The following is a 17,918-nucleotide window of genomic DNA, read 5'->3' on the forward strand; positions in this document are numbered from 1 at the left end:
GAAGAGCAGGGAGGCTGTGTGGCACTGAACAGACAGGAAGTGACTGCCATCACGGGGGTCACACAGGCTGCTTTCACTTTGTGCTTCTCAGAGAACATCGAACTGCTCAACCCTTGTTGTTTCCCCTTTCGCCAAGTGCCCTTGATCTCAGGCATCCAATGGGGAGAGCTGCGCAAGGCAAGTCGGCTGCACTGCACGGAGCAGAGGGGCGGCATAGCAACAGATTATTAAAAAAAGGACTGCCCAGATTAACCTTTAATCCAGCCAACACATGCATGCAAAAGGACAAGCTGTTTCTAGTACCAGCCAGCCTCTGCAGCTTTGGCAGAGGTAGGAAGACACAATCTCCAGAGCAGGCTTTCCCGTAACTCTGCACTGCAGTTTCTTACAACTTCACCTGACCCGCTAGCTGCTGCCAGAAAGTAAGTGGCTGGCTGGAGTCCTGCTCTGATGCCATCACTCAACTCCAGCTTCCCTGGTTCAAGGCAAGCATGCTAATGGCACTTTGGTGACACAGGCAAGACCTAACCATACTGCCTTGAGCCGTGACTGACTCAGGAAACGCACCCCATCCCCCTCTGCTTTTGCTCCACATGCTTTTGTCATTGATGCCATAACTTCTTCCAGGTGCAGGGCTCACCCCCACATTACATCTACTAGAGGTATCTCAGACAGCTCCATTCTCTTGGCCAGGTACCTTGATAAACACCTGGCCTCCCCCTCCACAGGGGATGGAGTGGGACACCTTGAAGGAGCAAGCCAGACACCCAAGTGAACTAAATGGCATTTGGGATTTCCTCCATGGAGTATCAGCAGTTCCAGGACTCAAGCTCCTTGGCTAAGTCCTGGGGTGAACCAGGGGCCAAACTGTACCCAGGAGCAGCTGTGCTCCTGAAGAGGTCCCTGGAAGCCTTGCTGGCCAAACCGTTGGAGGCTTTGGCTTGGAGGAGAACTGCTGTCCTGCTGGCAAGCACAGCAGAGCATGCCTGGCAGCCCAGGCCTCACCTCAGACTTTATCTGTTCCAATGAGATGCAGGATATGGGGCACACCAGCACTCTCCTGGTGCTGGCAGAGCTCTCCTGGCATTCCAGCCTCATGCAAGGATGTAGAGAACTCCCTAAACCCAGAGCAACAGCCACCCTGCCATCAGCGTTCTCCTCTTCAAATTATAATCCATAAAAGACCAATCATCCTGGGTCACCCTGGACAGCTCTAACTCACCCAGTGGATTAAAAATTAATAAAAACTTGACCTCCTCCAATCAAAGTAACGAGTAATGTCAGAAGTAGCCTTTTGCAGGCTCCATTCTTCATCGATCCTTCTTTACTGATCTCCATCATGCACACATGCATGTTGTCCATTCTTTTTCCAGCTGCACTGCATGTTTATACCGCAATAGATGTAACTGTTGGAAAATAATTCAGCTGTAGAATTAAAGCAAGGGTGGGGGGGTAAATGACCACACAAATATACCATGAGGTAAATGTCAGTTCTCATATTTAATATTTTAATAATTTTGTTTGCAACATTTACCACATAAATCATCTAAATAAATAGATGCTGTACAGTCTCTTATCCATATCAGTACAAAAATAAAACCACACTTTGTGTCAAATTATACTTGAGCCTGCCCTCCCTTTGCTATTACAATCTCCTTTTACAGCACATACTTGCTCAGAAAAGGCATTATACTCTGATTGGTTTGTTTGGAATTGGTTTACTCCCTATTCCCCCCCTCCCCCCAAATACATTCAATTAGTCTGTACAAAAGCTAGAAGCTCATTCTGTGCAAAAGGAAGCTTTCTGTGTGCAAAGACTCCAATACTCTAGCGTGCTGATGGGAACAACAGCAACAACTGAAGGGACAGGAACAAAAATAATCACGGACCCTCCCCTCTAACTGACCTCATTGTTCCCCATCTTCCCCCTGCAACAGAAAGGGAGCACACCAAATTAGGTGAATCAGTGTGCAAAAGCATTCTAGATGTGCGTACGCTGAGGGAAAAGGTTGCTGCTGAAAACCCAGCAAGAGAACTGGGGTGTTGACCCTCATGCTGTAGAGTTGACTAGGTGAGGGAAAAGGATTCTCTGCCCTTAGCCTGCTCAAAAGTTTCTTGAGATACACAGAACAAAAGCTTCATCTAAATTATTTTAGTTCTTTTGTTGCTGTTCTGTTGGAGATGAGGTGAGAAAACGGCCTCTGGAAAATTCCAGCAGCTACTGAAGACAGCTCCTGGTTCACCCTCCCTTCCTCTTCCTCTCTCCCTGCAGAAGGACAGGCATCTCCTCATTCCTCAATTAAGCTAATAAGGCGCAATTTTTCAGACAGGAAACTCTATAAAATGTCTCCAGAGCTGGAAGAAACAGTCATAGCTCCAGACTATGATCACTCAAACTGAAACTCAACTTCATTTTTCCCTTTCCTCGATCAAAGGAGGTGGGGAGGAAGGAAGCCAACCTGTGCCCCAAAGGCAAGCAGGTCTCCTCTTCTCCCTTAGGAAACCCTCTGCTCCTGGCATGGTGGAGTACACTCTCCCCCATGGGAGGGAGGCAAAGGGCTGGGTGGCAGCTCTGGAAAAACGAGAAGGAGCAGCCATCGGCCTGAAACAGATACATCCTTTGCTTTTCAAATGCCACTTTTAGACAAGACGATAAGGAGTACTTAGCACTCCTAGTGCTTTGCATTTCCAAAGTGCTTCAAAACATAGTTCAGATTTAAAAGCAAAAAAAAAAAAGCTGCTTAACATTTTGACAGATTTGCAAAAAGCTTCTTAGTGCTGACACTACATTTTCTGGTTAAAAACCAACAATAATAATAAAAAAAGGTTTTTCACCTCCTTCTCCTGCAAAATTCCCCTCCCAGCCAAAACTTTGATACCCCAGTAATGAGATAAGCTGTGATGAAGGTTCCAATTCTTAGGAATTCTACCCCATCCCAACTTTGTAGCAATCCACAGCAGCCCCAAATGCTCCCATGGAGCCCTGCACCTCAACCATTCCCAGTTAATTAGGGATCATCTCCTGCACACTCCCTGCACTTCAAGAAGTTAAGGGGGAAAGAGGTGGACGAGATAAAGGGCTCATCTCTACAGCAAGTGCTAGTTACAGGAAAGGATCTGAAGGGTCTGAATTCCATTTTAAGTGATTGCTTCTCTCTCCTTCTAATTGTCTTGGGGCTGTTTTATAAGCCTTCCTATCTTGACCACCTTTGTGTGTAGAATCCAGGTGGTTTGACACCCAGAAGCTCACACTTTCTCTGTGAAGACAGTAAGTGCAGGCACAGGACACTGTGGCCTGTTAATCACAAGCTATTATCCCAAAACAAGTTTATCATGCCCTTGGGGAAAACATTTACAACAGGCATGGCGAGAGCAATGTGTTCCAATGCTATACAGTTTTATGTAGAAATTACCCTGTGCAAGTTGTCAACATACACATCTCCCTTGCATTCCCAAATGGCAGAAGACAGATACATAAATGCAGCACTCACCTCTCTGCAGGCCCATTCAGAACTTCATTAACAGATGCAAGGGATCTGTTTCACTACAAGTTCTTTGCTTATAACACACCTTCTCTCTCAACTGCCAGCTGACCCAAAGGTCACTCCTCAACCACCTAGTGAGAGCAGTTCGGAGACACCTCTGTCCCTCCCTTCTCTGATCAGCATTTATCCCTATTATTTTCCCAGAAAAGCCCACTGCCCTCTTCTTCCTAGGCTGCAGGTAAGCCAGGGAGGAACAGAAGATGGGTAGATACCAATTCACTTAAGAAAAGGAGGTTTTTGTACTTTCCCTACTTCTGAAAACAAAAGCTTAAAGCTTGAGAGGAGAGGAAGAGGTGGTGGCAGACTTTGCTTTGCCTAATACATAGATGTGGCTGGCAGCCCACACTGTCTTCCGCACCCCAGCCTCTGTTGTGGCTACCACAGAGGGACTTGCCTGAGCTACCCTGCCTATTTTTTGACCTGTGTGAGGCCTCCCTTCTCTATTCCAGTGAAACCATCAAGCAGCACTAGCTGGCGTACAGCATGAAACAGTACTGGGACCGAGGGCCCCTTGTGAGGTGAACAAATAATTTTATACATTCAGTCACAAAACACCAGAGGAACAATTCTGGACAGTTTCACAACACTAATAACAAAAAAAGCCATTCATTTCTCAATAAGCTTCTCTATGTCTGAGCTCTGACATAAACAAGAGTCAATTCACTAACAAATTTGGGCTTATTTTGGCAAATGGAACTGCTTTTGGGTGTTCTCACAATAATATCCTGGTCTTGCTTGGAAAAAAAAAATAAGATAAAGAGAAAAAAAATCACCTTAGTCTGACTTCACAAGCAGAAGGGCCCCCAAGCAAATGCAAGACAATAAGGAGCATGCAGGAGGCTACTTAATGCCACTATTTACGTGTTAAAACTTGCTGTTCCAAGGCATCACTTGTATATTAGAGCAATAACATCTAGTTTATAACCGTCCAGGAACAGAGGCAGTCCTTTCCATATAGATTTTTTTTTTTAAACACAGTGTTAACAAAAAAAGGCTTTCCAGTCTTATGAAGTCCCTCAGGTCTATCACATATACAGTGAGTTCACTGCAAGATCTATAAAATAAACACTTCTGTCCCCCAACACTGCTGTTAAGTTTTCACATGGAAACAGTTCTAAGAATGACTATTAGAGCAGTTCTCAGAGAAGGTTGTTTCTTGTGTACAGTTCAGTAATTTCCACTGGCTGAAGTTTATTTTTCTTGTTTACAGCCATGGAGCCAAACAAGGTATGGGAGAGTTAGCCCATTTCTATTCTCGGCTTCTGCTTCAAATAGAATTATTAAACTCAGCTTCAGCTGGATGCTATTCTGGCTCTTCTAATCAAACGGAATGCTTAACAAAGATCCAAACACAGCATCTGATTTTCATGATATGTTAGCAGAGGAAGTCCCAATTCAACTGCCAGGTTTTGGGTTGAACTGGCAGATGGACAGTACTGGGGAGAAGAGATAAACCCAGACAACCTGTTTTCCATCACTAGCAAAACCCTCTCTATACCTGCAGAGGTGGAATAAAGCTAATTTTAAAGTCCCTGAAGACCAGCTGTACCAAGGAAGTTTACAGTGATATGTCAGCAGACAATGTGGAACAGAGCCACATTTTAAAAAGATCAGGAGAAAAATCTTCTTGAAAAGTTCTTTGAGATAAACAAGAATTCATGAATGTCAAAAAAAAATTCCACACCAACAAAGTAACTGCTTAGTTTCCTACCACAAACTCCTCTTCACACCCTCCCCTCCAAACCCACGCACATGCAGCTTGTTGTGTCTTAACCCCATTATGGTTAGCTCATCATTGACACAAAGCAGCATGGCAGCCAGGTACTTGTTCCACACTTTGTGTAGCAAGATGATTAGTCACCAGCAGAACACTAGATAGCCTGATCCAAAAAAAATGATTAAGATATGAAGCTGTGGGTGGATCCTCTTTGAAAGACCACCATAGGTCTTTTAAAACTCCACTGCAAGAGAAAGAAAATACGTTTAAAGAAAAATGCCAAAACAAAGTGTTGAGAAGTGTCAGGTGGAGAGTGGAGAGAAAAACAGAGGATGGAAATCTAGTTCATTAGGACAAGCTCTTTCCTGCTGCAGGACTGATATTGCTTCTTATGTCAGCCAAAGCCAGGAACTTAGTAAATAGGAAGCCTTTTTGGGTGCATTTGTACACGGAGATGAAGACATGACAAAGGTGGCAGTTACTGCATTAGACTAAGAAAACAGATCCTATAAATGCCACGAAGATTTAGCAGGATGAGCTGCAGTTCAAGACTTTTTTTTAAATAAGCTAAAACTACGCTTCTGCAACCATCACTACCTGACCTGCTCCAACTCAAAAGAGTGGACTGGGCCATGTGGCATGTCCACTGGTCACAACAGAAGAGAGATGCAGGTATTCAGCATATTTGGCAGGTGTCAGGAAGAGGGGGTATGTGGGTGATGGTAACAAGACTGTCTGACCCCACATCCTGCAAAAAAGGGTGCAACTCCAGACACAGAAGCTTCGCTCTGGACACCCACGTTCAACAAACATCCTGAGCCTGCATGCTTACCTCATCAGCTTGCCCTTGCTAGCTATTGCAAGCTTCTTTCCCACTCACTCTTCCTCCCACCACATAATTCCCCCCCAGCTTCCACTTCTCATCCTCTCAGATTTCTCCATAATAAAACTCCCATCTTACTTCTTTGACAGACAAAAGGTCAGTCCAGAAATTCAAGATCTTCCCAGTGATCCTGAAACAGCTCTGGTGGCATGAAAGACAGACCTGCTCCAACAGCTCTGAGATGGAAGGGGAAATCCTAAATCTACACTGAGCTACCATATCCTAAATGAGGTAAAAATTGCTTCTAGTGAAAACCCACAGTGGCAGTCCAAGCACTTTACAATAAGTAGATGTTTGGAGGACCAGAAACCCTAGAGCTCCCAAATTCTGCAGGCCAGGAGCCAAGCCCCTCAAACAAACACACTGAGGATTTCCACAGGTGTCTTTATCTCAGAGCTAAGAAGGCTCATGGCTTCATTTCAAATAAATACAGCAGGTAAGAGATGCTTCATGGGGTGGAGTAAGGAAACATAGTATTTGAGGACAGTGATCATGACAGTAGCCAATGTTACCCTGCAGCACTCTGACCTGCAGTTCCCACTTTAGACTACCTTGCTTTTCTTGCTTTCTGTTGGAAAAGGTCTATATTTAAAAAAATTAAGTTATTTAAATAAAATTTGCTTTTAAAATGGAAGAGAACATGCATGTGCAAGAACAGATGCTATGCTAAACTACCAACTCAAAATACAGCAATTCTTCAAAAACCTCAAAGTGTCACAGGCAGTCCAGGACAAGGCATTTTTAAGTGCAAGATCAGGCGGGTCTATTGAAATGCAGACCACTTTCCTTGGCAAAGATTTTTAAGCCTTCCAAGGGGAAGTTCCTATCAGTAAAGTAGTACAGGATCACAGATACTGTGAGGATACTGGAGTCATGGAAGAGTATCACTCAGGCAGCACAATCCAAGAATTCTCATTGCTAAGAATTAGGAATTTTTCCCCTCCTCAGATCTAATACATGCCTTCCCCACATTTTGTTTATTTTGGATCTCTCTATGGGATCCAAGAACAGAACTTGCTGCTAATCAAGGTCCATTTCTAGCTCAGTTCTGTCCAATTCCTGTGTCCTGGGCCTGTGCCAGTATCTTGGATATCTCTGCAGTGCCAGGCAATGCTTCAGTTGTCCTATTAGTCCCGCCTCCCAGGGGAGAGGAGTCAGTTTTCAACGAACTTATTACCACAGATTCAGGGCAGGATTTGTTATTAATACTGAATTTGGCAAAGGGTAAGAAGACCCCGCTTTCCATAATGCATTCCTCATGCAGCAGAGCCAAGCCTGCAAATCCTGTTTAGCATATAGAGAATGGTATGTCTCAACTATGCTGGCTTTCTGAGCTTTTAATGAGGGCAAATTGAATTTGTGTTGCCAGTTTGGATTTCAGAAATGTATTTCAGTCTTTCCGCATGATCAACAATCAAAGGGAAAAAGCTCTGCTGTCTATATGGACCCATGCTGCAAAGACTGACTTACCACAGACAGGCAAATATGCTTCTGAAGTCCTGACAGCAGGCCACAGGGAAAACAGCACTGGAGAGAAAGTCTTAACAGGCTGGAGTTATCTACACAGGTAGGATCCATCGCCTCTCACTGCTGCAGGAAGAGAGGGAGGAGGAAGGTGGGAAGAGCAATGTACAGAGACATATCTTTATCTAAGGGATATCAATTGCAGAACAAGGCGGCAGGCTAGAGATCCAGCTCTCTTTCCACCTCCACATGCCCTCTCCCCACAAATGCAGCTGCCGCCACTTAACAGGATAAAAGGCGAATTGTTCAGCTTGCTGCTGTCACATCAAGGAGAAGAGTCTTTGCCAGGGAAAGGGCTGTCAGTTTTTCAGCCGGACAAAGCAATGACAAATACACACCCCCTACACCGCCTTTTTTTGCGTATCTGAAAGGGGAAAAAGGAGGGGAAAAAAAGGGTCTCTGTAAACATTTTAAGAGGAGACATTTTGATTTTTGATTTTTCTCTTAAGGGATAACGTAAGCCTTCCCTAGCCCCACCCTAAAAGCACTGGTTTTGGGGAGCACTGCAAACAGAGATTCAGAACTGCGCACTCCGGTCTCGAAAGAAGCCCTCAGCCACTTGTGCTTCTCTGAAAGTGACGGTGATGGAGTTTGCCGTGATGTCTGTCACTGTCACTTCACTGGGGGGCACAGTGGGGATCCAAGGGAGACTGGCATCCACATCTGCTGCAGGAAGAAAGGCACATAAGAGCATGTTAGTGAAACAGAGAAGGTGAGGGAGAAGAAAGGAGGAAGGGGAGAGGGAAAGGAAGGATGGAAAAAGGGTCACCTTCCTGACAAACCATAGGTGAAATCAGCCTGTACTGAATCTGCATATACAGATAAAGAAAGAACATGGGCAAGCCCTACCCTCAGAGGCTAAGGGAAAATGGAGCATCAGGAGTCCAGATACATAGTAGTATCAGAGCAGCCTACGCAGAGGTCAAAAGACTCTGTAAAATCACTGAGTTCATTTGACCATCCACAATTCCCCCATATCCCTCATCCCATCTCAGCCCCTAATTTGGTTTTGTGTCAGCAAAGCACACTCACCCTGGTTTGAGCTCACTGTCTTCTGAACACCCTACCCGGCTGAAAAGGCAAAAACGAAAATCTCTTACACACACTCTTCAGATACTCCTAGGAGAGTCAAAGGGAGACAAAATGGAGTACAAATGCCTTGTACTGCACCTGCAACACAGCCTGGGTGTGATGCGCTCAAAAATCCCTCAGTAGTGGTCCACAGAGAAGCTGCTCTTTCTTTTTCATACGCCTCCTTTGCTCCCAGACAGCTCCATACAAGAAACCAAAGCACCCCTGAACTTTGTCACTGTAAGAATAATTATCAGCCCCTCTGCCACCCAAAGGCTCACTTCCCCACAGCCCCCAGAGACTGCCACGTAGAGAGGGAGGAAGGAAAACACACCCTCTCCCCGTCACTCTACTTGTCCACTATGTACCTTGTTGTCCCAACCTGAGCAAAGAACGAGACACCCTTTAGAGTGTATTTCCTGGCTTCTGTCTCAAACACCAGTGGTATCTACTTTCCCCCCAGAAAGAGTCCAATTCCCCCTAACAGTAACTGGGATTCCACACAGGCCATGTGTCAAGAGGACAGTTTTACAATTCTGTAGTGCCACTCACTCTTCTGATCCCCAAGTGCTGTAGTGCCACACACTTCTGGGGAGAACAGCCCCACACATTTCCTCACTGCCAGGATGTAACAATGGGTTCCTCTGTGCTACTCCCATTGCTGCCTCCCTGGATTCTGAGCACCATTCCAGTCTCTCTCAGAAAGGAGGGAATAGCGCTGATTCCCAGAATACAGCCCTCTCCCCAAGATCCTGCCTAATCCAGCCAGCTACTCCTAGCAAGGAGTAACAGGATTCCCTTAGCTACTACAAGCAGCACAAGCCACAGTTTTCCACTCCTCAGGAAAGCTACGCCTTCAGAAGCTCTAATAATGCAAGGATAGAGTTTCCCTGGTAACTGAGAGCAACACACACATCCCACAACCCTCCTGCACAAGATACTGGTATCCTTCCCCAAAATGCCAAATGTGCATGGACATCTCCCATGCCTACACTCATGCTGCCTACTCAGTGGGATCAGGCAGGAGTTACCATCCTCACCATCCTCACTTCATCTCTCTCTCCCTTTCTCACATAGCTCTATAGCAAGAGGATTTAGAGGGGTGTGGAGAAGAACGGAAAGGAGGGGGCAGTGAGTATACTGTGAGTTCCTAGCAGCATTCCTGTATGCTTCTTAAAGCAGCACTATGAGAGGAGTGCCACTGTCCAAGCTTGTCCACTGCCAGCCAAAGTCCTTTGAGCCAAGCAGCAGACTGAGCATATGTGGATAATGTGGACAGAGGCAGAGTTCATCTGTCACACTTGAGTGTCACCTCTGCTGGGAGGAAATTTTAAGAGAAGGAAAACTTGCAGTATCTTCTGCACGTTTTCTAACACTGGGAGGGGTATCAGGGATGTAAGACTACATAGTGCCAACAGGACCAAAAAAAAAAAAAAAAATTAATCTGTGCTCTTTAAACAAGAAAGAAACCTGCAAACAAGAGGGACATAATATGGGCCAGCAAGGGCTGCTCTGAAGACCTAACCTAAACCACAATCCCAGGAGGATGTAACCAAGGTGGAAGGATGCAGAACATCCTTCACGTTCCCCAGAACTTCACCAATGGGTGACTAGCCTTACCTTCTTTGCTGGTGTGCTGCGTGGCCTCCCAGTCCTCGGGGCTCTGCCTGGCCTCTAGGCCCACTGCATCATTCAGGAAGAACTCATGCCTGCAGTTTCGGTTCTCCAGACTCGCCATGCGCGGGAACTTCTTCCTTGACAGTCGTAGGTACTTCTGGTTTTTGCGTTGCTTCCGGAGAGAGAATGGCAGGACTGCACCCCCAGTCTTCTCGGGGAACTCTGCCTGCCCTGTCTTGGCCCCTGGCAGGCTACTGTCTCCTCCTCCAAACCTCCGTGCAAGAGAGAAGCAGAGCTTCTCCTTTCCCTTGTGAGCACTCCTCAAGTCCATGCCATACAGCCGCTGCCAAGACACCAACGCAGCAAAGGTCAGAGCAGACATCTGATCATGCAGTGAGGGCTCCCCACTGGGAACCAGGAAATTATTCTTTGTTCAGTCTCTGAACCTCTAGATGAGCTAGGATAAGGTGTGCTGCTTCTACAAGACCATTTCTCTCCCCTCTTCAGCTGCCTTCTAAGCTCTTCCTAATATCTGTTTCCTAGGATGGGCTGCTTTGCTTGGCAACAGCAAAAGCATGCTGAAACTCCGCTTCCAACTATGGGCTACCTTTGACTTGATGGAAAATCCAAGCTCAACATGAAATTAAAAGAACACACAAACCAGGTAACCTGCAGCTATCCAGGTCATCCACTTCATAAAGTCCTAGTTCAGAAAGAAAGAGCTGTTGTTTTATTTTGTTTTGCTTTTTTAAAGATAAATTAGCTAGCTCTTCAGCTAGCAGATTAAAACTATCTGCCTAAACACTGATTTCATGTTACTATGTTAACTTGTTACCTCCAATTTTGTCCATGCAACAGCAAACAGACAGTTTCCACCTCACTGAGAGCAGGGGAGCAGCACAGCAGCTAAGGAGTTAGAAATACACAGAAAAGCAAGAGGCTACCTGCAGTAGGAGGCGCTTTGGTTTGGGGCCTCTTTTCCTGTACCCTGATGCACGGTCTCTTTCTTCCCTGTGAAAGAGGAATACAAATCAAACTGAGCACTAAATACCACAGCGTAAAACCTAGTTGGGACTTCAATCTTTTCCAGCGTAGCTCCCTCAATTTCCTTCAATAAAACCCAATGGTGACCAGTGTGAGCTTGGAAAACATCCCAGAATTGCTTCCTGTAGGAGTGAAAACCTTGGAATAGGGGAATTTCTCTGACACAGCTAATCAAGGATGGGTTAGAGAAACTTCCCACCTCACATCACTCCAGTCCAGATCTGGACCCGATTAAAACCTGAATCTGATTGTTCTTTGGCTCAGTGCTGCCTGTTCTTGGCCTCATTTCCTGAACAATGCCAATCAAAGCTGTTTTAATCCTGTCTTCTCCATCTCAATCCACACCAGGGTACAAAAATCAAGCAGGATTCATTGCTATACATCTCATCTTTGACTGAAGTAGGGACACTTCATGCATGAACAGGGGCACTTTATGCATACAATGAAATAAAGACACTATTTCTTTTCCTGTGTCCAGGGAGAGAAAGAACATGTGTCCTTACTTTTCTTCATAAGCCACTACCAGGCGAGGATCCAAGATATGATCCTCCGGCTCCCATGTGCTGTATCTGAAGAAAAACATAAGGAATAAAAGTAAACAATATTTTAATGAAACATTCTCTCTGCAGGCCTGCTACCAGGGTGCTGCAGCCCTGGATACTGTCTTCACAAGGGTCGGTGGGGCCTGCCACAACATTGCAAGAGCTCCGAGGAATCCCAGCCATTCCCTCCCCAGCTTCCCACAGACACCACCTCCCCTTCCCAAAACAGGCAGGGCCAAGCATCAAGCGGCTCTTTGTACGAAAACGGGGAAGACTTTCCTCCCCAGGGCCCCCTCCACACTGTGTGCAAAGCCTGTGCAGACACTCACAAACTGTTTTTAAGTCCATGCCTAAAGAGGTCTCATCTGCAGCACTCCTTCAAATCCCACAAACCCCATGGAACAATGAGGTACAGACTGATACATCTTTCTGAAAAATAGGTCTCTCTTAATTTAGAGTGCTCAAAGAGTAAGTACGCTTTCTCACCTGCATTATTAATTACTTCTAATCACTGAAGCTGAAAGGATTCATTTAAGAATTTAATTCTTTCCACTGATGCCGTTCAACCAAACATATTAGGAGCTGGGCCCTGGGGCAAGCTGAGGGCCACTTGCCAACGCCTCCTCCTCCTGCTCGGCTCCCCCTGCAGGTTGTTCCTGTGGAGCGGAGCTCATCGATACAAAGTACCCCAACTGCACTGCGGACAGGGCCACCAACACTGCTCCGAACAGGCTTCACGCTCCCGAAGTAGCCTGGGAACAGCGTCACTCACTGCCCCAGCTCCCTCCTCGACAGCCAGACAGCTGCGACAGGAATCAGATGCTCAGGAAAGGACTGAACCCACCCAGCAGGCCACTCCAAAACTGGTTCCCAAAGAGCACAGATGCACTTAACACTAGGGAGAAGCAGCCATAATGCTCCCACTGTGGAAGCTGAAGGAATCATAAAGTGGTCTTTGAGGCATGTTTACTTCTTAGGGGTCACGCTTGCCCAGAAAAAGTGGGTGTTGTGTCTCTACCATACAAACTCTAAGGCAAGAAAGCAAACGTGAATCCTCAAACACTTCAGAACCCCAACTTTCCTGAAATGTGAGATCCAGGCCTGGAGGCAGAGCTTGTCCCAGACCCTGGGGAGGAGGACCAGAGAAGAGTCACATGCAGGTGCATAAGGGTGCATTTGTATCAGTGCTTTTAACAGCAAGAAAGCATTTTAGGATTTTTACATTTCTGGATGAAGCACAGACTGCATGTGAGGACACAGTATACATGGGGTACACAGGAGAGGTGGTTTGGGAATGCTTCTCCCTTTTATCTCTCCATTAGAGAGAAGAAAGGTACTGTAATACAGGAACAATACTGGAGGATAGGTCTAGAAATGAAAATACAATTATTTTACAAAAGGGAGAAACAAAAATATGACATTCAGATATCTCCAGGTGCACTGTACATCAGAGAGTTAAGAACAGACATGTCTTCACAGCGAGCTGATCCCTCCCTCTCTCCCTCCCTCCTTTGCTCATGCCTCCTGCAGCAACCTGACTGTGAGCTGTCAAAGCCAAGATACTGTTTGAAAAGAGGAAGATTTCCTCCCAGCTGCAGGGATTCTGGCACTTATCCTACAAATTTAAGAAAAATAACACCACAAGGGGGGAAAAAAAGTCATGGGATTGCTTTTCATGGGCAGAAGAAGAAAAGGGATTTGCTTAAAAAAAACCACCCTGGTGGGTGTTGCCTTCTTCTCTGCAGCTCAGATTCTGGCTTCGCTGCAGTGGCAAAACACTGCATATAAAAAAACCACGGTTGAGTTTGCCACGCGCGCGCGCACACGGAGCTTTATATATGGGTACACACAGCCCGGGCTGCAGCAAACTGCAGAGAGCAGGCACTCTGGAAAACACAGATCATATGATCTTCCTTCCCCCTCCTTCTACTCCTCCTCTTCCCCCTCCTTTTAACTCCAACACCAAGTTGTAAACAAGCTTGTAGCTAGAATCAGATTGTCACTCCTCTATTCCCTGACTCCAGCAGTGCAATCCATAAATCTGAGGTGTAGGGTATGAATAATAATTTTTTTATTAAGAAGGGGGGGGGAAAAAAGTGAAATGTGAATTGCATGTGAAAGCAGTAAACTACTGACCTATCTTTATTCTCTTCCATAATACTTCCAATGGGAATGATAGGCTAATAGGTACAGAGACTACAAAAAGCAATGCAACAAGGTTGGTAATTAAGGAAGGGAAGGATGTGGAATGAGGAAACAGACACAAAGATACAAACAGCTTGTGGTGCTGCATGCCATCACGGGCATATATATGTTTAGAAACAAGGAACAGAGACTGCTAGTGGGATGAAAGTGACTCCAATGCTCTAAGCATCTTGAGTAATTCAAACCACTGAGACAATAGTTAAAGTGGAGGCAGGCAGGAGGAAGGAAAAAAAAATAATCAACAATCTTCAGACTTGGAGTCTGGGGGAAGAGGGAAGATGCTTAGACATGCCATACATCAAAATAAGAGAACCCTGACATCACCTTGCACCCAGGGGAACTGTGCTATAAATTCCCCAAAGTGTTTCTGTCTCCCCCAGTGTTCCAAGGCGCAGGACAAGGAAAGGCAGCAGTTAGGAATAAGGCCTGCTCTGTCCAAGAAACATTACGACATGCCTCAGCCCACCCTCTTGGCAAGGGGCTTTACAAGAGAAGGACTTCAATGCGTTTGTTGAAAGGAGAATGGGATAAACATCAGTATTCTGGCCAAGAGGGGATGAGGACTCACAGGCTCCAAATACATTTCCCACCCTCTATCAGTGATTAAGTAAGACTTGGCTATTTGAGGCTGAAGCAGTCCAACCCATGCTACATGGCAACTGGTGCTCAACAAGTGCACAAGGTTACACTCTGACAGCAGAACTCTCAAGAATAAAGTCACCCTCTCCCTCTACCACCAGAGAAGGGAAGCTGTTTATCTTCACAAGTGGCCTATAATCACAAGGATTAGGCATGACAATTAGGCACCCAAAAACACATTTCAGCTTCTTGGACACTAGGTACAGCCTGACAGAACCATCCTGGCGGGCCCCACTTTGCAGCTGAGAGGATGAACCCGTACCAAGCGGCTCCCTTTGCTTAGCAACACGCAGAGCAACTGCGTGTGTAACACTGCTGTACCCACGCACATTGTGTATGTACACACACAGGCACAAACAGAAAAGCAAAGACAGGGCCCCATATGGATTGGCCACGAGGCTGTTCTACTAGACTGCTAGCTGACATAGTAATATTCTCCAGTTGCCTAATCCTTTAAATCTCAAAGCATTTCACAGACTGCTTAAGCACAGAGAAACCGCTCTTCTTCAGGAGCAGCTGCATTTTAATGAGAGAAGTGTCTGTAAACAGTGCGCAGCAATGCTGAAGAAAACCCAAACTTTTCTTCCTTTTTGCATTGGAGCAACCAAAGTAAAAGCAGAAAAGGCACTCAGAGTAACAGGAGGTTTCAGACAAGGAAATGAAGGCATGGCGGTAATTTTCAAGGGACAAAGATCACCTGCATTTGGCTACAATCAATAAATCTGAAACATTGCCCCTTTCCGTTGGTGAATTGCAGAGGGGAAGCAGTAGGAGAGGAAGACAAGACCATCAACACGTTTTCTATTTTAAAAGACTGCAGACAGCTCTAAAAATAAAGTGGGGTCCTCTTGGTGCTGACTCAGAAAAGCAGGAGCTATTCCAAGTTCAGAAGAATCTGGGTTCTTTGTTGAACTCATAAGGAATTTAAAAACATTTGTATTTAGAAAGTATCTCAATGAAATATTTCAGTGGTGGCAAAACCCAGTCAGAATAGACTGGCACGCAGTTTGTATTCCTTAGCTGCCAATTCACAAACAGATTTGGGTTTGGTTTGTGGCTCTTTGGTTTTGTCTATTGTTGTTGAAATGAGGGACAAGCCATTACCCACTATGAATTAAATGCTAAATTGCAGAGACACAGTGCAAGCTATTACAGAATATTAAAGGAAAAACAGACAAGTAAACACAACTTACTTTGGGGGCCATCCTTTCCACTTCACCAAGTATTCTACTTTACCCTGAGGGTGGAAAAAGGCAGAAGAAAATAGGTGAACCATGGAACTAAATATGGGCTACAGTACAAGATGCAACCAATCAACAGACTGAACTCTGCAACCAAAAAGCTTGTGTCCCATCACTTTATTTTCAAAACATAGCCACTTCCCCATTCAACCACACTTGCTATACATTTTTCTCCAAAAATTGGGCACACAGGGGTGTTTAGGCATGCTTGTACTGCCATCAGCTTGGAGCATAGCTTTGCAGAAGGCTTGCAGGCAGAACACTAAAAGCCAGCCAGAGAACAAGACCGAACCATTCACACATTCACAGGCAAACCTACAAGAAGTCAGCACATATAAATGCAGGAAGGAGATGTATGCCAGGAGCAAATGTCAGATGAAATTTTTTTTAAGCAGAGAGAAGAAACAGTATATCAGAACCTATGAAGCGTCTCTGGCATGTTCTTTTCCATTTGCTACACGTTCTACTCAAACGCTCTTCCATCCATCCCAGGCACTCATCCTTTCGACCCAAGCAATCAGCAGCTCACAGCTGAAGTTCAGAGCTATCCTTTTTTTTTCCACTCTAAGTACAAGATTAAAAAAAAAAAAAAGGTGTAGTGACTGGAAGCTGCATTCAAGGGCTCCGCAAGCAATGTGAACAACTATCAAAATATTTAATGTTATACTGAGAGGTTTGTTAAGCACTTCCCAAAGCATGGCAAAGCCTTTGTGCATGCAGGACGACCACTCTCCAAGAGCCGCTGCTGCAGCCACAGACACCTTTACAGGAGAGCAGAGCAAAGAAAGCACTCGGGTACTTGAGGCAGAGAACCAGTTTCATTTTCCTCTTGGGGGGCTCATCAGCTTCCCAAGGTTGGAAAACACTGCCCTATAAGGAACTTTCCACCAGAGGATCTCTACACACTGCATGCTTACAGGTTAATCCTTGCAACACTCTGCGGGGACGGGAGCGCTTCCTCGGCTGGGGAAACTGAGTCACGGGAGCTTTCCCGAACCCTCTCCGGTTCGGGCTCTCCCGTTTGTGTCACCAGCACTCATCCGGCAGCGAGGCTGAACCCCAGCAGCGACAGCCTCCCCTCCGCCCCGCACCACCTCACGGCGAACACGTGTGTCCCCCGCCCGCCAGCCTCGGGCAGGTGCCGGTGCCTCCCCGCGGGTGTGAGGGGACGGGGACCGGGGCACAGCGACGGGGACCGGGGCACAGCGACGGGGACCGGGCGGCCGCGCGCGCACCCACCACGCCTCCCCGCTCCCGGTGCGCGGCGGGAGGGGCGGGGGTGTCCCGGTGCGCTCCCCCCGCCCCGCCCCGCTCCGCTCCGCTGCTGCCCACCTTCCGCACGCGCTTCTTGCGGATGCTTTCCACGGCGAACACCTGCTCACCGATGGCCGACAGCTCCATGCGGCGGGCGGGCGGGCGGGCCGGCGGCGGCGGGCCGAGGCTGTGCCGGTGGCGGCCGTTCCCCGCCGCTCCCCCTCACACGCCCCCTCGCGCGCGGCCGCGCCCCCGCCGCCGCTTTAGAACCTGCGCAACGTTTTCCCCGGAGCGCGCGCGAGGGGGCGGGAGCGCGGGGTGAGGCGAGGAGGGGAGGGAGGGAGGGAGCGAAGGAGGCGGGAGCGGCGCCTCAGGCGGTTCCCGCCCCGGCCGCGCCGCCTCCGTCCCGCCTCCCGCCGGCGGGATCGCCGTGAGGGAGCGCTGCCCGCCGCCGCCGAGCCGCGGCATTTACGGGCGTTTTCCGCAGGAACACGGCCCCGGGCGGTCGCGTGCCGGCGGCGGCGGCGGCTGGGAAGCGGCGAGCGGCAGGGCGTGGAGGCGGGAGCAGCGCTGCGGCAGGAACCCGGCGCGCCTCCCCTGCCCGGGCAGGTGCCTCAGCGCCAGGTGCCTGCCACG

General features: G+C 47.2%; 1 protein-coding gene across 2 annotated transcripts; it reads right to left on the minus strand.

The window, feature by feature from the left end:
• Window positions 1-1,481: 1,481 nt before the first annotated feature.
• CBX7 (chromobox 7) lies at window positions 1,482-17,601 on the minus strand. 2 transcript variants are annotated; one of them, XM_068191250.1, is made up of 6 exons: window positions 17,361-17,601; window positions 15,981-16,024; window positions 11,905-11,970; window positions 11,302-11,368; window positions 10,361-10,700; window positions 1,482-8,332 (listed from the first exon to the last, which is right to left on the minus strand). In XM_068191250.1, the coding sequence occupies exons 1-6, from the start codon at window positions 17,427-17,429 to the stop codon at window positions 8,187-8,189; spliced, it is 732 nt and encodes a 243-aa protein (XP_068047351.1). In that variant the 5' UTR covers window positions 17,430-17,601; the 3' UTR covers window positions 1,482-8,186. The 2 variants fall into 2 exon arrangements, with proteins under 2 accessions (XP_068047351.1, XP_068047349.1); XM_068191248.1 differs by having other exon boundaries at window positions 1,482-8,335; window positions 17,361-17,600.
• Window positions 17,602-17,918: the final 317 nt, after the last annotated feature.

The sequence above is a fragment of the Anomalospiza imberbis genome, chromosome 5 (assembly GCF_031753505.1).
Source record: "Anomalospiza imberbis isolate Cuckoo-Finch-1a 21T00152 chromosome 5, ASM3175350v1, whole genome shotgun sequence".
Classification (NCBI taxonomy): domain Eukaryota; kingdom Metazoa; phylum Chordata; class Aves; order Passeriformes; family Viduidae; genus Anomalospiza; species Anomalospiza imberbis.

Bases quoted from the DNA above. Each gene is read 5' to 3' on its own strand.
- CBX7 (XM_068191248.1), bottom strand. From the start codon at position 17,429: ATGGAGCTGTCGGCCATCGGTGAGCAGGTGTTCGCCGTGGAAAGCATC. The intron at 11,971-15,980 runs GTAAGTTGTGTT...GTTTTTCTTCAG, and splicing joins TGGAAAGGATGGCCCCCAAA to ATACAGCACATGGGAGCCGG. The intron at 11,369-11,904 runs GTAAGGACACAT...CCTCTTTCACAG, and splicing joins GTAGTGGCTTATGAAGAAAA to GGAAGAAAGAGACCGTGCAT.